The sequence below is a fragment of the Tupaia chinensis genome, unplaced genomic scaffold (assembly GCF_000334495.1).
Source record: "Tupaia chinensis unplaced genomic scaffold, TupChi_1.0 Scaffold000146_1, whole genome shotgun sequence".
Lineage (NCBI taxonomy): Eukaryota > Metazoa > Chordata > Mammalia > Scandentia > Tupaiidae > Tupaia > Tupaia belangeri.
In genome coordinates this window covers 7,289,807-7,312,633 of record NW_006159616.1, presented here as the reverse complement: position 1 = coordinate 7,312,633, position 22,827 = coordinate 7,289,807, and the positions used below count along the sequence as shown (strand labels likewise).

Sequence of the window (22,827 nt, the reverse complement as noted above, 5' to 3'; positions counted from 1 at the left end):
CTTCCTGCCTGCAGAAGACAGAGTCCCGGCCCAGGACCACATCTAGCCACCCACCATGCTGGCAAGAGAGGTCAGGGAGACAGCTGCGGGCAGGGTAGCTAGGGGAAAAGACACCCTCTTCAAAGGGGGTTAGAAAGAGAAAAGGGGCCAGAGACAGGAGAGAGACATGAGGGCTACGGAGAGGCACAGGGTGGGAAATACAGTCATGTGCTGCATAAGGGTGGATCAGTCAAGCATGGACCGCTTAGACGACAGTGACCCCACAGGACTGTCATAGCAGGGCTGGGCAGGGGTGCAGTGGTAATGCAAGGCCGACCCATGTGGGGAGGTTCTGGGTTTGTGTGCAGAGACTTCCCTGAATCTACCACTGCACGTGTGCCCATGATCCAGGGCTGGCTAACGTGGGTGTGGATCATGTCACCAAGACCCTGCTGGAGTGCTTCTCTCTCTTCCCCACTCATGGAAGAAATCTTTTTTCTTTTTTTAAAAATATTTATTTTAATTTTATTTATTCATTCATTCTTTTAAGAATTTGACCAGAGAGACATAGATAGAAAGAGAGAGAGAGAGAAAGGGAAAGCAAAAAAGCAAGCCACCAGGTCTGGGACTCGAACCATGGTCGGCCATGTGTGAGTGTCCAGTGCCGTAGCCACCACACCACCTGCTGGTCCCTGTTAGAAATAAATTTTCTAAAAGTATCATAATGGAGCTGATAAATTCCTATCACCTAGTAACAAACATCATAACATTGTCATGAAATACATTACTCACACGCTCACATGGATGCCGTGTGAGTCAACCTACCATGATGCCAGCCCTATGAAAGTATAGCAGAGGCGGCCGGCAGGTGGCATGGTAGATGAGGGAGGGTGCTGGACTCCCACATGGCCAATTGTGGTTCAAGTCCGGGACCTGGTGGCTGGCTTTCTCATTTTTCCTCTCTCTTTTTCTCCATCTCTCTCGGATCAAACTTGAAAATAATAATAATAATAAATAAAGTTATATAAAATAATTCTTCCAAAATAAAAAAAGTATAGCAGGTACGGGCCAACAGATGGTGTGGAGGTTAAGGGGTTTCTTCTCCATTCTCCTCTTGGAATTTTGGGTACACGCATCCGGTGGGTTTTTTAAGCCGCCAGGTCTGGGACTTGAACTGTACAGATGGCTTTGTGGGATCCAGCCACCTTAAACACTGTGCCTCTGACTGGTCCAGTTTTTAACAAAAAAGTTATTAAAAAATAGTTTCAGTTTAAAAATGGAACAAAGTGGGCCAGCCAATGGCATGATGGTTAAGGTGGCTGGACCCTACATGGCTGGCTGCGTAGTTCGAGTCCCAGACCGGCAGCTTCAAAAACACACTGGGCATGTTCGTGTGCATGCCAAATCCCAAGAGAATGGAAGACAAAGGACTGTGATGGCCACCCCCTTAGCCCCCCAGGGGGTGATTTCTTACTCTCCCTCTCTCTGGCAGGCACACAGACTCTATAGCAAACTGAAAGAAAGAAAGAAACTGAACAGAATCAGGCTGTGAAGTATTTTTGTTATCGCTGCACTATGTGTTTGTGTTTCAAGCATTATTGCAAGAATCAAAAGTTAACAAAGCTTCAAAGTTTATCAAGTAAAAAAGTTATAGTAAGCTAAGGTTAGTTTTTTTAAAAGAATTATTTCATGTAACTGTACTTATTTAGTTAGTTTTTAAAATTTGACCAGAGAGGGACAGAGAGAGAGAGAAAGAGAGGGGGAAAGTGAGAAAGCAAGCCACCAGGTCTGGGATCCAAAGTCAGCCATGTGGGAGTCTGGTGCCATTAACTACCATGCCACCTGCTGACCCCTAAGGTTAATTATTGAAGAAGGAAATTATAAAAATCCATTTAGTGTAGTCTAAGTGTACAGCATCGATGAAGTCAGCAGGGCTGTGCAGAACTTTCTAGGCCTTCACACTCCCTCCCTCCCCCAGAGCAACTTCAGGTCCTGCCATCTCCACTCACAGTAAACTTCCCGTACAGATGTACTGCTTTTATCTCCTATATCCTGTTTCCCGTCCCTCTTCCGTGTTGAGCTGTGTTTGCACACGAGTGTTGACCACAGTCAGTTACGGTGCTCGGCACGGTAACGCTGTCCAGGTGAGTCGTCGGCTCAGCCACCTGGGTCTGTGCACGGGCACTCTGTGATGTTCCCACGATGACGAGATCGCCCAGCAACTCATTTTTCGGAATTTGTCCCTATCATCAAGCAATGCATGATTGCACAGACAGGAGACAGAGTGAGGAGAAGTGGAGAGACGAGGACACAGAGGAGGGAACAGGCCAGTGCAGTGACAGGGACGAGAGTCTAGAAGAGAGGCTGGAGACCTACAACTGGGAGCCTTTAGGTCAGGTGGTTAAGAGGGTGGTGGCTCCTACCGTGCCTTGGCGTAGCTCAGGCTCCTCTCGTCGCTCAGGTACAAGACTTCTGTCCTTCTCCAGCCCGGGTCCATGGGGACAGACAGGGCTGGGTCGGGCATTGAGGCCTGGACCACGGCTCCCACAGGAGAAGGGGCTGGCCCAGGGACTGGTGGCCGGGCCCACAGTGGGACAGTGGGAGGGGCTGAGAAGGAGGTCTGAGGCAGGGTCAGAATCAGACTTGGGGATGAGCTGCCAAAGGGGACTGAGGTGGGTACAGAGGTGAGGATCCTCGAGGACTTCCGGGCTGTCAGGGTCCTGGCCTTCAGGGCTCTCCGGTGGGTGGCCTCTTCCTCCTCTACCTCCAGCAAGCACTTCATGAAGCCCTGTGGGAGGTTCCTGAGGTTCTGGGCCCCTGTAGTCACCGTGGGCTCCAGAGGCTGCTTCTGCACACAGTCTAGCTCCCTCCTCTCTCCAATGTCCCTTACCATGCTGGGAACAAGAGAGGGGGTCTGGGAGGTCTCCAGCCAGCCAGACTGTCCCATGAAGCTTCTCCTGGCCACCCACTCTGAGGATCCTCACACTGTCCTTTCTTCTCCGAACTCCTGGAGGATGCGCCCCAAATCTCACTCACCCTGCTAGGCTCCTACCCGCGTCCTCCCCATGCCTGACCTCCACCTCCCAGCTTGTGAACTGTGGCCTTAGTGAGTCACTCTGGTCCTGCCTCCTGGTTTCTTTCTCTCATCGCCGCAGCACAACCTGAGCTTGTTCGTGTTCCTTGTCTGCCTGCCTGCCCAGAAGGTATGCGTCATGAGGGCAGAACTTTGCCTCCTTTTTATTATTATTATTATTTTTTAATTATGTTATTGGGGCTGGCAGGTGGTGCAGTGGTTAAGGATGCTGGACTCCCACATGGTCGACCATGGTTCAAGTCCTAGACCTAGCAGCTTGCTTTCTCACTTTCTCTCTCTCTGTCCCTCTCTGGTCAATTAAAGTAAGCAAATAAATAAAGTTAAATAACATTTTTTAAAAGAAAGAATTATGTTATTTAACTTTATTTATTTATTTACTTATTTTAATTTGACCAGAGAAGATCAGAGTGGTGGGGATAGTGAGAAAGCAAGCCAGCAGGTCCAAGACTTGAACTGTGGTCATTGATGTGGGAGTTCAGCACCCTTAACTACCATGCCACTTGCCAGCCCCAGGACTTTGCCTCTTTATCCACATATACCCAGAAATTAGCACCTGGTGGGGCCCTCAATGAATTCCTCCTCTTGTACTCAGCATACCCAGCCCCTTCCTACACCTGTTCCCTCTCCGACCAGGCCAGACCATACCATGCTGGCTGCAGCCCAGCCCTTTCTCCAAGTCAGAGATGCTGCTCTTGTCACCCCCTCTCTCTCCCTCAAGTGTCATCCATTCTTCCTCCACAAGATTACTCCCATCACCATGTAAATATATTCCTTTCCTTTTTTTGTTTTGGAGAGGTTTTCGCTATAGGGTACATGCACTCACCAGAAAGACAGAGAGAGACAGAGAGACAGAAAGCGAGAAATCACCCCCCAGGGGGGATGGCCACGCCGCAATCCCTTCTCTTCCATTCTCCTCTCAGGATCTTAGGCACGCATGCACGTGTGCCCGGCATGAGTTTAAGCCACTGGATCCAGGACTCGAACTGCGGTCAACTACATGGGAGTCCAGCTACATAGTGATTACACCAACTGCTGATCCCATAGTCCACTACATGGGAGTCCAGCTACATAGCGATTACACCAACTGACAATCCCATAGTCCCTTCTTTTTCTAAGAGAGATTTTTTTTTTTGCTTCAGGAAACGCGCACTCATCGGAGAGACAAAGAGACAGAAAGGCTCCCCCAGGGGAATGGCCATGCTGCAATCCCTTCTCCATTTTCCTCTCAGGATCTTGGGCACATGTGCACGTACAGCCCAATGTGAATTTTAAGCCGCAGGGTCCAGGACTTGAACCATGGTCAGCTGTGGGGGGGCCCTGTGCCATCTGCTGGTCCCAATATATTCCCTTCTTAAAAACAAAACAAAACAAAACAAAAACAAAAAATGACGGGGGCAGTGGGTGGCGTAGTGGTTAAAAGCACTGGACTCTCACATGGCTGATTGCAGTTCGAGTCCCAGACCTGGTAGCTTGCTTTCTTACTCTCCCTCTCTCTGTCTCATTGGCCAAATTTTAAAAAAATAATAAATAAAGTTAAATACAATGATTCTTTAAAAAAATTTTTAGAATTATCGTATTTAATTTTATTTATTATTATTATGTTTTAATTTGACCAATGAGAGAGAGAGGGAAAGTGAGAAAGCAAGCCACTGGGTCTGAGATTTGAACTGCAGTCAGCCATGTGGGAGTCTAGCACCTTAACCACCATCCCATCTGCTGGCCTAATAAAATGATTCTTTAAAAAAAAAAAAAAAAAACACCAAACTCTCCTGACCCTATAAACTCCTTTCTAGCTCCACTCTAGTTCTCTGGTTCTCTTTAATAGCAAAATTCCTTAAACAGGTTGTCTGTCTTGCATGCCCACTTCCTCACCTCTACATCAGGCTCCTGGCCCTCACTCCCCTCTGGGAAGCTGCTCCTGCTGAGGCTGGCCATGGTCAGGGCCCTTCCTCCACCTGAGTCGGCTCCTTGGCGTGGCAGCAATCCACCCCGAGGACCGCTCTGTCCGGGTGGGAACACTTTCTTCTCGAGACTCCCACGGCCTTACTGGCACTCTTCCTTGGTGCCCTTCACTGGCTGCCCCTCACTCTCGCTCCATTTCTGAATGTGGCTGAGACCCAGGAGCCTGTCCTCAGGCTTCTTCCTGCTCTGTCTTCATTCCCTAGCCGTCATCTTCCCACCTGTCACTCCATCACGCTCACATCTCTGTTTTGTGCTTCTAGTGCTGGATGTCCTCCAAGACACCTTTTTGGGTGTTCAAGACCAAACCTACATTCTTCCCACCTCCACTAATGACACCCCGGCACTCGGGCCCCAGACCTAGGGTTCTCTTTTTCTTTTGTGAAGTTTTTGTTTTATTGTGGTAAAATACACATCACAGTAAATTTACCATCATAACCATCTAAAGTGTACAGTTCAGGGGTATTTGCATTCGTGGAGCTGGCCAGGGCATGGTGGTTAGGGCTCTGAACTCCCACACAACTGACTGTGGTTCAAGTCTTGGACCTGGTGGCTTGCTTTTTCACTTTTCCTCTCTTTCTCTAGTGAGCACACATGTCCTATAGCAAAGTGTATAAAATAATAAATTTAAATAAATAATTCTAAAAAAAGAAAAAAAAATACCTTCACAATGTGCAATTATCATACCATCCATCTCCAGAGCTCTTTTGTCTTGTAAAACTGAAACTCTGAGAACCAGCAGATGGCGGCGTAGCAGTTACATTGCTGGTCTCCCACATGGCTGACCACGGTTCAAGTCCTGAACCCAGTGACTTCAAACTCACACAGGTGCGTATGTGTGCATGCCCAAGATCCTGGGAGGATAATGGAGGAGAAGGGATTGCGGTGGTCACGTCACCCCCCCACCAGAGGATAATAATAACAACGATAACTGGACAGAAAGAAGGTACAAAGGTTAGTTCTTCGAGTCCCAGAATATCAAGCTAAAAAGGCCCCCTGAAGTTTTAAAAGGCTGTTTTAACAAATATTGCTTTGTCAGGAAGTGACAAACTTACATCACTCCTAGTACCAAGAGAGAAAATGTCAAGAGTAGGGGCCAGTAGGTGATGTGTTGGTTAAGGCACTGGACTCCCACATGACCAACCATGGTTCAAGTCTTGGACCTGGTGGTTTGCTTTCTCACTTTCCTTCTCACTGTCTCTCTCACTCTCTCTCTTTCTCCAGTGAGTGCATGTGTCCTAAGGCAGAAACCTCTGGAAAAAAAAAAAATGAAAACTCTGTGCCATTAAACAATGATCTCCCTTTACCCCTTCCCTAACCCTTGGCAATCGTCACCCCACTAATACTATCTCATCTGTGCTTTTGACTATTCTAAGTATCTAAGTAGAGTCACTTTGCCTTTGTGTGACTAGCTTTTATTATTATTATTATTTTTTTTTGCGGGGGGAGGTTTTTGCTATAGGGCGCATGCGTTTGCCAGAAAGACAGAGACAGAGAGACAGAAAGCGAGAGATGAGCCCCCAGGGGGGATGGCCACGCCACAATCCCTTCTCCTTCATTCTCCTCTCAGGATCTTGAGCACACACGCACACGCGCCTGGCATGAGTTTAAGACACTGGGTCCGGGATTCGAACTGTGGTCAACTACATGGGAGTCCAGCAACATAGCCATTACACGCCAACTGCTAGCTGGGAGTTGGTAACCAGCACGTAGGAACCTGCTACACATGGCGGAAGGCTTAGATCATGGCCAACTGAGCTTCCCAGCAGCCGTCCCGACTAGCTTACTTCATTTAGCATAATGGTCTCATGGTTCGTCCATGTGTTGGAATTTCCTTCCTTTGTAAGGCTGAATAATATTTGCTTTTACGCATGTACCATATTTTGATTATTCATTCATCCATTGATGGACACTTGGGTTGTTTCAGCAATGCCCTGAGGGAGGGAGGGACTGGCTGGGACAGTCCAGGCTCTGTTTCAGTCCCCACTAGAAACGGGATGTCTTTCAATGCTTTAGGCCAGCAAATCGCATGACTCTGGGGTATAAAATCCAGGGTGGGCTGCTTTCTGGGGTCTTTCAGCAAGTGGGTTACATGCCCATGAGACTCCATTTGCCAGGCAGCTTTCCTGAGTCTTTGGGAACTCCTAGGCATCTGTTGTCTCTTGCTATAATAAACCCACTTTGTGTCACTTGAGTATGTAGCACGTTGCCTCTCTGGACTCAGACAAGTTGGTAACCAGCACGCGTGAACCTGCTACACATGGTGGAAGGGTTCGATCCTGGCCAGCCGAGCTTCCCAGCAGCCGTCCACCCTATCCAACACTCTTGCCCCTTGTCGCCCCTCGCTCCATGTTCATTCCCACCTCTGTACCTGTGCCCGTGCAGGCTGCCTGAGCAGCCTTTCCACTCCCTGGCTCTGTCCATCTCCCATCCCCCCACATGGCCTTTTATCAGACCTCTCTTTCCAGAAAGGCTGCCTGATCTCGTCAAGGCTCCTTCCCTGCAATGTTTCTTGTTTTTGGAGGGGGAGGGTTGTTTTTTTTTTTCTTTTTAAGAGAGGTTTTTGCTATAGGGCGCATGCGCTTGACGGAGGGACAGAGACAGAAAGTGAAAAATCACCCCCTGGGGAAATGGACATGTCACGATCCTTTCTCCTCCATTCTCCTCTTGGAATTTTGGGCACAGACGCACACACACACACCAGGTATGAGTTTCTTTAAGCCACCAGGTCTGGGACTCAAACCGTGGTCGACTACATGAGAGCCCACCAACATGATCATCATGTCATCTCCTGGTCCCTCCCGGCTACATTTCTTGACATTTCTCTCGTCTTGCTGGTCTCACCAGCCCAGCCACAGTCCTCGGGGTGCAGCTCCTTCTTTTCCCCCCCTGCCAATAGCCACTCGGCACGTTATTTATGGAATCAAGTCGTGCCCTCATCTGTCCTCCCTTACAGTGTCCACCCTGCCCAGGCTGCACAGCTGACAGGGAGAAGGAGGAAATGCACAGGCGAGGAACGTGTCCTATTGCTCATCTGACTTTTCAGCAGTCCATGATCTCGTACTTTGTATTATTCTCCTGCACTCATTGATTGGACAAATTCTTACTGCTGGATATTTAGACATACAGCATAAAGCAGTGAGTAGCGTAGAGTGGCTGTCCTCATAGAGTACATGTTCTAGGTAAGACAGATTTTCCAATGAACAGGATGACCTCAGACAGAGGAACTACTACAAAGATAATGAAGGGGGCAGTGTGATAGGGTACCTGTGGCTGACAGGCTCCTGGAGATCGGGCACCTAGGGAAGGCATTGCTGAGGAGGTGACACTTAAGCTGAGACCTGACTAGCTTCATGGAGTCGGTCCTGAGAACCTCTGTGGGAAGAATTTCAGGCACAAGGACTGGCATGTGCAAAGGCCCTGAGGTGGGAAAACTGGCCTATTTGAGGGATGACTATTAGACCAGATGGGTAGACATATGGCCATATGGGTCTTGGTGAAGATTTTGCATCTTATTATAAGGACAAGGGTTGGACCAGCGCAGTTGTGAGGGAGTGGAAGGAAAGAATAGATTCGGGTTTTGTTTAGTAGGTAGTGCAGGCAGGGCTTGCTGGGGCACGGGGTGTGAAGGAATTGCAGTGGGAAAAAAAGGAATCCAGTGTGACTGTGAGCTGGTTGCTAGGAGCCCTGGGTGGAAGGCGTCATTTGTTGAGATGAGGAAGATCAGCAAAGGTCCAGGTTTGAGATGGGAAGTCACATGTTCTTCCCTGGTCATGTTCAGTTTCAGTGTCAGAAGCAAATTAACAGACCAGCAGTTGGCATAGTGGCTGTGTTGCTGGACTTCCATGTAGCTGACCGCGGTTGGAGTCCTGGACCTGGTAGCTTAAACTCACCCTGGGCGCGTGTATGTGCGTGCCCAAGATCCCGAGAGGAGAATGGAGAAGGGATTATGGTGTGGCCATCCCGCTCGGGGAGTGATTTCTTGCTTTCTGTCTCTCTGTCTCTGTCTTTCTGGTGAGTGCACGTGCCCTATAGCAAAAACTTCTCAAAAAAAAAAAAGAAGAAGAAGAAAAGAAGAAAAGAAATGAATTAACCACACAAGTGGAATTCAGTTAGGCAGCTGAATAGATGATCCTGGATTTTTTTAAAAGAGGTTTTTGCCTGAGGGTGCATATGGTCACTGGAGAGAAAGACAGAGATAATGAGAGGGAAAGTGAGAAATCACTTCCCAGGGTGGATGGTCACACTGCAATCCCTTCTCCCCCTTTCTTCTTCGGGGATCTTGGGCAAGTACGCATGCACACATACACACACACACACACACACACACCCAGCATGATTTTCAAGCCACCAGGTCTGGGACTTGAACTATGGTAAGCGATGTGGGAGTCCAGCAATGTAACTGCTATGCCATCTGTTGGACCCTGAGCCTGGACTTTAAAGGCAAGGTCTGGGGACCAGAAGATGGCATAATAGTTAAGTTGCTGGACTCCCATATGGCTGACCATGGTTCAAGTCCTAGACCCAGAGGCTTGAAACTCATGTGGGTGTGTGTGCATGCGTGCCCAAAATCCTGAGAGAAGAGATTGCAGTGTGGCCATCCCTTCCTGGGGGGTGATTTCTTGCTCTCTGTCTCTTCAGTGAGTACATTGCCCTATAGCAAAAATCTCTTTAAATGAATGAATGAAGGCAAGGTACAGCCTGGAGATACGGATTTGGAATCATCAGAAAGACCAAATAAAGTCACCCAGGGAGACAGTGGAGATGGAAGGTGAGATGAGAGGGTGGAGCCCTGAGAGCAGAGATGGTGAGGAATCGGAATTAAACTGGGAAGGAGCCTCCAGTGGCACGGGAGGGGACAGGACGGGCTGTCCTGCAGCCGGGAGAAGGTGGTACTGAGGAGGAGGAGCCACTGACCGAATGCGACTGCTTGAGGTGGGTTCTGTAAGGATAGATTCAGCAAGGTGGAGATTCGAGAGCCCGCAATAAGAGGTTTCATACTGGGACAGGTCGAAGAAGACAAGTGAGTGGGGTGAGTGAGGGCGGACAGCTCTTGAGGGACTGTGTGGTAAAGAGAGGAGGATTGTGACTAGAGGGGAGCGTGGGCCCAGGGAGGGGCTGGTGTTTGGTTCCATTTGTGTGCAAATGGAGAATGGTCTTGCAGAAAAGGGAGGATAGGGCCAGCTAGTGCTGTGGTGATTAAGGCAGCTGGATCCCGGAGCTAGCAGGTGGCGTTGAGAGTGCTGGACTCCCACATGGCTGACCACGGTTCGAGTCCTGGACCTGGTGGCTTGCTTTCTCACTTTCCCTCTCTCTGTCACTCTGACCAAAATAAAATAAATAAATAAATAAAAAGAAGTTAGACTTGTCAACAAAATCTAAGTGTATATATATATAAAAGGCAGCTGGATTCCACACAGCCGACTACATGGTTCGAACCCTGGACCTGGTGGCTCGAAAAGCACACTAGGAGCATGTGCATGCGTGCCCCAAATCCCTACTGGAGAATGGAGAGAAGGGATTGCAGAGTGGCCATCCCTCCTGGGGAGGTGGTTTCTCCCTCTCTCTCTCTCTCTCTCTCTCTCTCTCTCTCTCTCTCTCTCTCTCTCTCTCTCTCTCTCTCTCTCTCTCTCTCCAGTAAATACATGTGTCCTCTAGCAAATTTTTAAAAAAGAAAAGGGAGGATTACTCAAGTGTGTGTGTGTGTGTGTGTGTGTGTGTGTGTGTGTGTGTGTGTAGGTGGGAATGGGATCTAGTGAACAGGGAATGGATCTACAGCAGGAGGTGGGGCAGGGACCTGTCTCCACAGTTTCCTCTGTAACCAAATGAAGGCAGAAAGGGGGTGGACTTGGAGGAGATGAGGTGAAGGCCCTGGAGGAAGCATGGTGAAAGGACACCCCGGAGCACCAGAGAGGGGCGTGGCCAGGGGACAGTGGAGCTGTACAGGGAGCACTGGTAAGGAGCGGCTTGCGGAACGGAAAGCCCATTCACAAGAGTTTCTCCAACCATGTTGAGCTGCTCAGGTTCAGGGTGCCTGGCTGGTTGCATTTAGCCATGATGGCTTTTGACAGTGAATATAGCAGAGACAGAGGCTCTTTTTTTTTTTTTTTAAAGAGGTTTTGCCTTAAGGCATATGCAGTTGCCTGAGACAGACAGAAGGAAATCACCCCCATCACCCGCAGGGGGATTGCCATGCTGCAATCCCTTCTCTCCCACTCTCCTCCTGAGATCTTGGGCACTCACACACATGTGCCCAGTGTGAGTTTCAAGCCACTGGGTCTGGGACTCAAACTGCGATCAGCCATGTGGGAGTCCAGCGACCTAACCGCTACACCATCTGCTGGCAAAAGGCTCATATTGGCAAAGGCAAGAAGAGGGCTGACTGCAGGCTGCCGGGTCAAGTCCAAGGACTAGAGACAGTTAGGCGGTGGCAGGGTGGCAGGGTGGTAGGGTGGCAGGGTGGGGGTGGCTGGAAAGGGTGGGGAAGATCTGGAGTGTGTGGCTGCACCTGTGGGCAAATGCGTGGAGGAAACCCCTGCTGATGTGGAATAAGCCTCTACCTAGGGTGAGCCTAGGGGCTCCAGAGTGTAAGAGCACCCTCGACCCCCATCCCACACATACACACATGCACACGTGCAAGCACTCACACACGTATGCACAGACACGCACACACATGGGCATGCACTCCCACTTTCCCCAGTGTGCCTCCATGCACCATCCCATTTCTGCCTCTGCCCTCTTCCTCCTGATCCCCCCTCACCACACATCCCTTCTCCATCTGCACGGTGTCCCTACTTACTGGCGGAGGAGAAGGCCTTGATGCTGGCTGGGTGTCCATGGCCTCACTCCTAAATAGGGAAGAAACCTCCGGTGGGGGAGGGCTCAGCTCAGGGCTTACCCCTCGCACCTACCTGTCAGCCCCCGGGACACTTAGTTCCACCCCAGCCTCATCTCTGACGGTGCCCTCACACCTCCAGTGTCCAAGAGCATCACATATACCACAGAACAGTGAATTCTGTTATTAGAGCTATGCCACAGTGGGGGAAACTGAGGCCCAGAGGGGTATGACGTGTCTAAGGTTCAAGATCAGGAGCCCTCAGGACTAGAACTCACTGCACCTGGCAGGGAGCAGGGCAGGGAAGGCACTGGAGGATGGCATACCTTTCTCTGGGCGTTTTAGACCTTGATGTGGATGGCAGGAAGGAGCTGGCCGTCTTTTCCTCTGGAGTCACCACAGGTGTCAGGGGCATTTGTTCCTGGGCGCTGTCCTCTTCCTGTTCCCCTGAGCCAGGTTCCAGCAGAGCCCCCTGCAGCCTGATGTGTGGGCTGCCTGCCTCGTTGGGAGCCTCGCCTACCAGTGGGTGTCCACAGCCGTCCAGGGTGCAAGGAAGCTCTGTGGGCTGCACCGTGTCTGACCCATTTGCTGCCTGGTGACCTGGGGGGGACTGATACTTTGGGCCCTGCCGAGGACAAGGGTAAGGATGGTTGCCAGGTGGACTTCCACCCGGTCCTAGAGACTAGTCACCACACGCTTAAGACGGCCCAGGCTCTGCAGGCATCTTACTGAGTTCTCCCGGCGGCCCTGGAAGGCAGCACAAGTATTCCCATATTCTGAAGGATGAAAAATTGAGACCCAGAGAAAGTATGGCCTACCTCCATGCTTCTCTGTGGAAAGGGGAGCCTGGAGAAGTGAGAAGATCCCCTTTAAATGGGATTTCCCAAGGGATGCTTCAAAGACTAAGAATCCTTCATGGTGTTCTTTTTTGTTGTTTTTTTGGAGAGGTTTTTGCCATAGGGTGTGTGCACTTGCCAGACAGACAGAGACAGAGAGACAGAAAGCAAGAAATCAACCCCCAGGGGGGATGGCTACACTGCAATCCCTTCTCCTCCATTCTCCTCTCGGAATCTTGGGCATGCATGCACACGTGCCCGGCATGAGTTTTAAGCCACCGGGTCCGGGACTCAAACTGCAGTCGACTACATGGGAGTCCAACGACGTAGCCATTATGCTAACTGCTGGCCCTTAATTTTCTTTTTTTTTTAAGCTTTGCTATAGTGTATGTGTGCTCACCCCCAGGGGGGATGGCCGTGCTGCAATCCTTTCTCTTCCATTCTCCTCTTGGAACTTTGGGTATGCATGCACACACATGTGTCTCTTAAGTCGCCAAGTCTGGGACTCGAACCATACAGTCGGTCATGTGGGATCCAGTGACTGCAACCTTTATGCCACCTACTGGGCCATGGCCTAACTTTTTCAAAAAGTTTATTCAGGGACCAGCAGATGGCATAATGATTACATCACTGGACTTTCATGAAGTCAAACACGGTTCAAGTCCCAGACCCAGGGGCTTAAATCATGCTGGGTGTGTGTGCATACATGCCCAAAATCCCGAGAAGAGAATGGAGGAGAAATGAAATATATCCACAGGGATGTTCACTGAAATGTTTAAAAGAGGTTTTTGCCTTAGGGTACATATGCTCAATAGAGAGAGAAAGAGAGACAGAGAAAGTGAGAAATCACCCCCTGGGGGGATGGTCACATTGAAGTCCCTTTTTCATTCTTTTCCTGAGATCTTGGATGCACACACACCTGGTGTGAGGGTTTTTTTTTTTTTTTTTTAAGTGGTTTTTGCCTTAGGGTGCTTGCCAGAGAGAGAGGGGCAGAGATAGTGAGAGGGAAAGTGAGAAATCACCCCTCAGGGGGATGGCCATGCCACAGTCCCTTCTCCTCCATTCTCTTCCCAGGATCTTGAGCACACACGCACATGCACCTGGCATGAATTTCAAGCCACTGGCTCTGGAGCTCGAACCCTGATCTGCCATGTAGGGGTTCAGGGACATAACCACTACACCATCTGCTAGCTCCTGTTAACTGAAGTTTTATTTGTAATAGTTGAAAACTGGGAACAGCCCAAATATCCATCAATAAGTGAATGGATCAAGAAATTGTGGTATATTGGGGCCAGCAGGTGGCATGGTGGTTACAGCACTGGGTTCCCACATGACTGACCACAGTTCAAATTCCAGATCTGGCAGCTTCAAAACCACGCCAGGCACGTGTGCAAGCATGCCCAAAGTCCCAGGAGGAGAATGAAGGAGAGATTGCGGTGCGGCCACCCCCCTTGAGGGGTGATTTCTCACTTTCTCTCTTACTGTCTCTCTATGGGGAGCACATGCACCCTATGGCTAAAACCTTAAAAAAAAAAAAAAAAAAAGGGAAGGAACTGTGGTATATCCACACAATGGGATATTTTTTAGAAGAATTTTTAAAATAATTATTTTATTTTATTTATTCGTTCATTTATTTTTTAATTTGACCAGAGAGAGACAGACGTTGAGAGTGAGAGAGAGAGGAAGCGAGAAAGCAAGCCACCAGATTCAGGACTCGAACCCTGGTCAGCCATGTGGGAGTGTCCAGCGCCTTAACCACCACACCAGCTGCTGGTCCCACAATGGGATATTAATGAGTGATAAAAAGGATAATAGCTGATCCATACAATAGCATAGATGAATCTCAAAATAATCATGCTGAGTGAAAGAAGCCAGGTAGAAATCATATATACTGTATAATTTTGTTTATGTAGAATTCCAGGAGAAACGAACTGATCTATACCGATGGTCAGTGGCTGCCAGGAGATGGGGGCCCATCTGAGGAGGGAGGAGGACATGCTGGGAGTGAGGGACCTGTGTTTTCTCGGTTGTGGTGATGGTTCCGAGGGTGTGTACATATTACAACACGTCAGACTGTACCCTTGACCTCTGTGCAAGTGCATGCCAGTTATACCTCAGCGAAGTTTCTGGGTTGTTGGCAAAGTCATGATGCATTTTTGCGTAAAAAACAGAAAAACACTTTTTTTTTTTTTTTGAGAGGTTTTTGCTAGAGGGCACGTGCGCTCGCCAGACAGAGAGAGACATTCTCCTCTCCGATCTTGGGCACGCACACACATGCGCCCGGTGTAAGTTTTAAGCCACTGGGTCCGGGACTTGAACCGTGATCAACTACATAGGAGTCCAGCGACATAGCCATTACGCTAACTGCTGGTCCTGGAAAACAGAAAAATACTTCATGACTTTCCCGACGACCCGGTATTAAATACTGCTAGTGGCACAGCAATAGTGCAGTGCTCCATGATGCGGAACCGCACGGAAGGGCCCAGGTTCTTGTCCTTGCTTTCATGAGAGCGCGCAAACAAGACAAGTGCTCCTGAAAGGGTCTCACGCCACCATCCACTCCCAGCCTTCTTGGATCACAAGTCACATGCCCAATGTTAGAGATCAACCAGGGACCCAAGTCTGCAACCTTCCTCCACTGAGCCAACCCTCTTTCAGCTTTTAAAAACCCAGCATGTCCCAATTTTATCTGGATACAAAACCTCACACCTCCTACCTGCTCTGAACCCGTTGACATATCGAGGGCCCATTCTGGAAACAAGACGTAAATGGTGCCTGCTCGAGGACTACCGCAGTGATCCACACAGGCTGGGTGCCCACCTGTCCAGTGCAGAGGGAGCAAACTCACGTGTACCAGGACAGGGGGGAACGGGAGGCTCCCGAGCCTCCTCTGTGGGTTGGTCTTTCCATTCCTGTCTGTCTGGATGGGTTACCTGGCAGCTCTTGGGTGGCTGACCCTCTGCAGTCCCTGGGTTCTGCTGCCTCCTCTGCTGGTCCTCGGCCCCTTTTCCTGGCTGCTGTAGCCTTTCGGGTGCTGCAGGAACCCTGGAAGACAGCAACTCCAACTCACTCTCTGGCTTGGCCTGATCCTGGCCTGCTGGCAGCTTCCCAGGCTCTCCTTGAGAGGCCCAAGATGACTGCCTCTTACTGGGCAAAACAAAGGGACACCTCAGCTCCTGGTCTGGGCACTGTATTATATTTCCTACAGGGCTAGGTGCACAGGAGGTATATACTTAATACCTGGGAAAATGAACAACAAACATGAATTTCGCAAGTCGCAGACATTGTCTAAGCTCATTTTAATATTCTGGAATTCTGCAATAGTTCTTCCAGGCTTATTCTTATATATATGTTTTATATATGTGTGTGTGTGTTAAATATATATGTAATATATATTATATATGTATATATAGTACATATATTACTCTACATGATATATTCTATATATGTTATATATTTTATATATGCATAATATATAGAACACACATATGTATACATATGTATGTGTATATATATAAAATATATGTGTGTGTGTGTATACATATTTGTTTGTTTGCCAGGGAGATATGTGTGCTTGCTGGAGAGAGAGAGAAGGAAAATGAGAAATCACCCCTCCTGGGGCGAATGAGCACATTGCATTCCCTTCTCCTCCACTCTCCTCTCAGGGTTCTGGACATATATGCACATGTACCCAGAGACTTTTTTAAGTCTGGATCCAGGACTTGAACTGCACAATCGGACATGTGGAATCCCGTGTCAAGTGCTGGCTTCTTATGTATGTATGTGTATATATATTTAGATTAATATCTATAGATGGTCATCAGAAAAGTCATGACATATTTTTCTATGCAAAAATGAGTCATGACTTTTCCAATGACCCAATTTTTTATTTATTTTATTTTATTTTATTTTTTTTGCCATAGGGCACATGTGCTTGCTGGAAAGAGACAGAAAGTGAGAAATCACCCCCCAGGGGGGATGGTCACACTCGTCCCTTCTCCATTCTCCTCCTGAAATTTTGAGCACACACACACACATGCCTGGCATGATTGTCAAGTTGTCAGTTCCAGGACTTGAACTGCAGTCATTCATGTGAGAATTCAGCACCTTAAACACCATGCTACCTGCTAGCCACCCTTTGCATATTTCATGGGGATTTATTTCATTGTTCTTCATATAACTGCATATTCTTTTTTTTTAGAAAGAGATTTTTGCTATCAGGCATGTGTGGTCTCCAGAGAGACAGAGAGACAGAAAGCAAGAAATCACTGCTCAGGGGCAATGACTACACCACAATCCTTTCTCCTCCATTGTCCTCTTGGGATTTTAGGCACATACACACACGTGCCTGGCATGAGTTTTAAGCTGTCAGGTCTGGGATTCAAACTGCAGTTGACTAGGTGGGAGCCCAGCAATGTAACCATTACACCACCTGCTGGTCCCCATATTTTTACATTGTTATTGTATATACAATTCTGTAATCTACTTTTTTTCAAATATTATAGCTTAATTTTTCCCATGCTAGAAATCCTTCATTAATATGCTTCTTAATAAAAACATAAAGTTCCATATTTATAGGTAGCTATAATTAATCATTTCTCTATTGTATAGGCATTTAGGATTTCCTATTTAAAATGTGACAGTGAGAAGCTTTGTATGCAAAACATTGACTGAATGACCAATTGTTTCTGTCAGGCATATTTTAAAGAAATAGATGATGTTAAAGACAGTTTTAAGGCAGTCTAAAGGACTTGCCAGGTTGATGAAACAGATATGTTGAAATGTTTCTATTTCCACTTGTCTCAGGGAGGCTCAAACGTGGATGTGGTCTCATGTAGAAGGTTAATTTTCACACAGAGCAGGGTATTTGGGAGGTCAGGGTTCTAACCAGATGTAAACGATAAGCCAGCTACTCTTTACTGTTCCTATCACCCACGTCTTTCATTTTGCTCTCTTTGGCACTCTCTTGATTTTCGTTTTTTAGAAAAAAATACATTCTAGGGACCAGCAGGTGGTGTGGTGGTTAAGGCACTGGACACTCCCACATGGCAGACCATGGTTTGAGTCCTGGACCTGGTGGCTTGCTATCTCACTGTCCCTCTCTCTCTCTGGTCAAATTAATAAAAAAAAGGAATGAATAAATAAAATTAAATAAATAATTCTAAAGAAAACATTCTTAACGTAGAAAAGTTTAAAGATACATACATTATTTAGAGAAGAACGACAGTCATATAAAAATCTGTGTGTTTCCCTGTCTCTCAGCCTCTTTTCTGTTCAGCGAATAAATATTCTTTTGAGCATTTATGATACGCCAGGCATACTACCAGGCATGAGAGCTTTGAGGCTGAGAAGACATCAGACACGTGAAAGAAGGCTGTAGTTGAGTCTTGGGGCTCAGACAAAAGGCTCGCACAAATAATTACTTAGTGCAATTGTGCTAAGAAAAAGAAATGGTACGGGTGCCACAGCTGGGTGGTTCTGCCTTAGCTTGGGAGTTCTCAATTTTCTCCCTCCTCAAATAGAGCCAGGGGTTCTCTGCTAGACCCGTCCTGGGAAGCCCCCCAGCTCACTCTGACTTCATTGGAGGTCTCTGCTCCTGGGTCCTGAGGTCCGGAGGTCCCTCCTCGTATACTTCTCTGTGTCCGGACTCCTCCTGTGGCCCTCCTGCAGCTGATGAGGGCTGCTTCCCACTGCCCGTTTCTGCAGTATCTGGAAACATGACCTGCAATGGAGATGCCCACGGTGCCTGCTTACGGGCTGCCCTGAATGTCCCTTCTGGAATGAATGCCTGCATCCATCCCTGGGCATCCTTGTGGCTTTGGGGACAGCGAGATCATGCGCCTAACTGAGAAGGCTTTGGAGAGAGAAGGGATGCCAGGAGGCAGGCTGAGAGGGGCTGGTGTGCAGGCCCCCAGCCAGGCGGATGCGGTTGAGAAGTGCAGTAGGCTCTGGTACAAACCTGGAGTCCCGAGTAGTACCTGAGCCAAGGGCATCACCCAAAGATGGCTTGAGAGCTTCCTGGGGCCTTCAGACCTTGACGGGGTCTGAGAGAGGGTCTTCTACAATGTCCATGGCTTCAGAGCTCAGGCTCTGCAATAGGGTTTTGATCTGTCACTCTCCAGTCAGGAGACCTCAAGCTAGTGGCAGACGGAGCTTGAAGCCTCCTTTGAGTCAGCAAACCCCAATTAACCTGACTCGATTGACTAATTGATAATAGTTGTCAAAATAAAAGATTCTGATGCAAGCTAACACCGACTGGCACCTACCGTAAGGCACGGCTTGTGCCAGGTGCCTTCCAGGGATTTAACCCAGTTAGCCCTCACCACAACACACATGAAACAAATGAGGTTCAAAGGGGTGTGGTGACATGTTCAAGGTCATACATGGGGTAAGTGACAGGACTGGGTGCGGTTGTTGAAGTGAAACCCTGGAGTTTCACCCAGGTCTCCCTCCAAAACTCCTCCTCTCCAGGTCCTCCCCCTGCCCTAGGGGAAGCTCCAACTTGGAACATAGGCCATAGGCAGAGGGCAACAGAGAGAGAGAGAAAGCAAAAAGTCCCCATTGGGAGATGGCCATACTGCAGTGTCTTCTCCTTTTGGGATTTTGGGCACACACACACACACACACACACACACACATACACATGTGCCTGGAGTGAGTTTCAAGACACCAGGTCTGGGACTCGAACTGCAGTCAGCCATGTGGGAATCTTAACTACCATGACACCTGCAGGCCCTGAATGTTCCCTTTTTTTTAAAAAAAAATTATTTATTTAATTTAATTTATTATTATTATTTTTAAAATTTTGCTATAGGGCAGAGAGAAGAAAAGTGAGAAAGCACATTGCCAGGTCTGGGACTTGAACCATAGTCAGCCATGTGGGAGTCCAGCACTTTAACCATCATGCCACCTGCTGACCCTGAACATTGACATTTTTATGTTGCTGTCTTGGCCCTGGGAGAATTGGATGGGAGGGAGGGTCTTCTCTGTGCTATGCAGTCCCAGCTACTTGGCACTTGAGTTGAGGCAGGAGAGGCAGCGGGTGGGGGCCAGGAGGAGCTGGAAGCCATGGAAGGCACCTAGCAGAGCGGGTAGGCAGTTCTTGCCTCGCTCACCAGCATTCCTCTCTACTACAGAAGCCAGCATTCTTTCTTTTTGGAGAGGTTTTTGCTATAGGGCGCGTGCGCTCACCAGAAAGACAGAGAGAGACAGAGAGACAGAAAGTGAGAAATCACCCCCAATGGGGGATGGCCATGCCGCAATCCCTTCTCCTCTCGGGATCTTGGGCACACACTCACATGCACCTGGCATGAGTTTAAGCCACCGGGTCCAGGCCTCGAACCACGGTCAGCTACCTGGGAGTTCAGCGACATAGCCATTACGCTAACTGCTGGTCCCGAAGCCAGCGTTCTTTTAGTTGGAATCTGCCCTTCCCTCTTTGGCCTATGGGACTCAGTAGAGCCAACTATCATCTCTGTCTCCACTAACACAAGAGATCCAGGCCACTTCCCCCTGCCATGGTGACTGACTCAGGGATGAGCACGTGACCACAATCTAGGCCAGTGACAGTGATTCCAGAGACTTGCTTCAACTAGTGCAAAGAGGTGCTCTTTCTGTTGGAGATGCTAAAATAGGAAGATGAAGGTCTGGAAAGACCAGGGGATTCCTGACCACCTAGCAGGAAAAGCCTGCCTGAGAGAGAATCCAGCACGACGGAGGGAGGCAGAGCAGAGATACTCATTTAGCACCTTGATCCAGCCATACTGAAGCCTTCTGATGGGCTGGCCAGTTACCCATGCTGATATATCGACTTTTCTGCTTAATCCAGTTGGAGTTGGGTTTGGTGTCCCTGGTAACAGAGTCTTAATGAAAGCAGTGGGGAGGAAGTCTGGGTAGGGGAAGGAAACAGTGGCCGCTGGGAGTGAAGGGGTCAGAATGTGAGTACAGATCCCTACCTGGCTGACTCCTGGTATAGCGGGCTCAACACCAGCCTTCTTCCTGGCAGTCCTCGGGCCAGGGCTTGGCTGGACCCCGGGAGCTGTGGTCCTACCCTCGGTGTCCATTTGGGCATTTCTGGTGTCCATCATGCCAGGGCCCACATAGGCAGAGACAGCTGCGGGGTTCCCACAAGAGAAATCCAGTCAAGGCTCCACCTGGCCCATTAGCTGCCAACTGCCAAAGCAGCCCACGTGGAGCCCACAGGGCAAAGAGCCTGCTCAGGAGGAGAGGCGGGGCCAGGTCTGATGGGGAGGGGCACGCAGCAAATCCAGACTGTGAGCCACACACAATATAGCTACACACATCCCCCTAATTCTCACAATGACCCCGAGAAAAGGGGGCTCTGGGAGGCAGAGACTTGCCCAAGGCACAACACCTAGTAGGTCAAGAGCAGGACTCACGCCTACTTTCCCTATAGAGGCATGTCGTAAAGAGTGTCCTTTGGAATATTGGTCCCTTGAGATGTTCCGCGGAATTCCAAGGCTAAATTCATCTCGGAAATACTGGTTAAACAAAATGGAACAAGCTTTTTTTGGGGACTTCTCAGAGCTTTGAAAATGCTAACGTGTGTTTAGGCCCAGGCATGGGGATATGCACTTCTAAGACACTGTGCTCCACAGGCTGGGGTCATATAGGAGGCCCAGTTCGATTCCCAGTCTAGTCGAAAGGCCACATGCAGTGGGCATGTGTCTGTAAGCCCTGCAACTTGGGAGGCAGGGGGAGGAGGATCATGTCCTGTGGGCAGCACAATGACACCTTATCTGAAAGAGCCTGGCTTGGTGGTACTGCCTGTCATCCCCGCAGGGAGGCTGAGGCAGAAGGACCACAACAGTGAGACCCTGACTTGAGAAACAAATACTAATGTGCATTTTAAAGAGAGCCAAAGAGGGACCAGCAGTTGGCGTAATGGCTGTGTTGCTTAACTCCCATGTAGTCGACTGCGGTTCGAGTCCCGGACCCGGTGGCTTAAACTCACACCCAGAGCATGTGCATGTGTGCCCAAGATCCAAGAGGAGAATGGAGAAGGGGTTGCAGCGTGGCCATCCCCCCTGGGGGGTGATTTCTCACTTTCTGTCTCTGTTTCTCTCTGGCTGTCTGGCAAGCGCACGAGCCCTATAGCGAAAACTTCTTAAAAAAAAAAAGAGAGAGAGAGCCAAAGAAGGTCAGGGCTGCTGTTGTAGAGGGAAACCTCATGTTCCTAGATGCAGCGAAGGAACATCTGTTCATCTGTCTTGGGGATCCCCAGGTCTCCAACAGCAATCTGTAGTTTGCTATAGCATCCTCACTCTACTGTGGCCACGTCCCTCTCCAAAGTCTCTCTTAGCTTCTCTCCTGTCCAACCTCATACTTGGCTCCACCAACTTTCCGCTTCAGTCCAGGCAGACTCCTGCAAGCTGAGTCGCAACCTCCCCTGCCTCTGTGACCCCCTCACTTTCTCCAACACCCTCACCCCATCCTTCCAGCTCCCACCTCTTCTCCGAACTTCCAACCACCAAAGCCCTCTCTCCAGTCAGTGAGCCTTTGAGGCAACATCAATACCACTTCTGTGGGTACATCATGGACCCTTGCTCGCTGCAAACTACTTCCCGGGTGGTAAACCCCAGCCTCCTTGTCCCCCCAGTGACACTGTGTGGCCCTGAAGAACTTACCCTGCAGTGCTTCTTCCACTTTAAACCATGACAGGTGAGTTGACATCCATGGAGGACTTCTATTACTCGGGCACGTTGTGAACAGTATTCTCACAGCCCAGTGAGGTCACTGGATTCAGCTCTGTTTTAAAGATAAAGGAAGGGCCTGGTGGTGGTGTGGTGGTGGTGCAGCTGGATCCACATCGGGGGGGCCTGGGTTCACACCGTGTCCTCACTGAGCATGCTGTTTGTGTGCACGAGTGCGTGTGTGTGCATGTGCATACACACCTATCACTGGGCCACCTGAGACTGGGGATTACTGTAGTACGGGGACTCTGTTGGGAGTGCCTCTCTCTCTGTCTTTCTCTCTCAGGGAGAAATAAACTTTTTCTGTTTTTTTTTTTTGTTTGTTTGTTTTTTTTTTGCTATAGGGCATGTGTGCTCACCAGACAGACAGAGAGAGACAGAGAGAGAGAAAGAAAGCGAGAAATCACCCCC

General features: G+C 49.0%; 1 protein-coding gene across 1 annotated transcript in view; it reads right to left on the bottom strand.

Annotated features, from left to right (window-relative positions):
- SPATA21 (spermatogenesis associated 21) overlaps nucleotides 1–22,827 on the bottom strand; it is a 44,466-nt gene that overhangs the window by 20,528 nt on the left and 1,111 nt on the right. The window contains exons 2-8 of the mRNA XM_027770671.1: nucleotides 22,351–22,471; nucleotides 20,659–20,816; nucleotides 18,274–18,425; nucleotides 15,637–15,748; nucleotides 12,194–12,492; nucleotides 11,832–11,880; nucleotides 2,402–2,767 (exon numbers count right to left, since the gene is read on the bottom strand). Coding sequence (XP_027626472.1) covers nucleotides 2,402–2,767; nucleotides 11,832–11,880; nucleotides 12,194–12,492; nucleotides 15,637–15,748; nucleotides 18,274–18,425; nucleotides 20,659–20,816; nucleotides 22,351–22,396 — 1,182 coding nt within the window. The 5' untranslated portion in view covers nucleotides 22,397–22,471. The remainder of the gene's footprint in view (nucleotides 1–2,401; nucleotides 2,768–11,831; nucleotides 11,881–12,193; nucleotides 12,493–15,636; nucleotides 15,749–18,273; nucleotides 18,426–20,658; nucleotides 20,817–22,350; nucleotides 22,472–22,827) is intronic.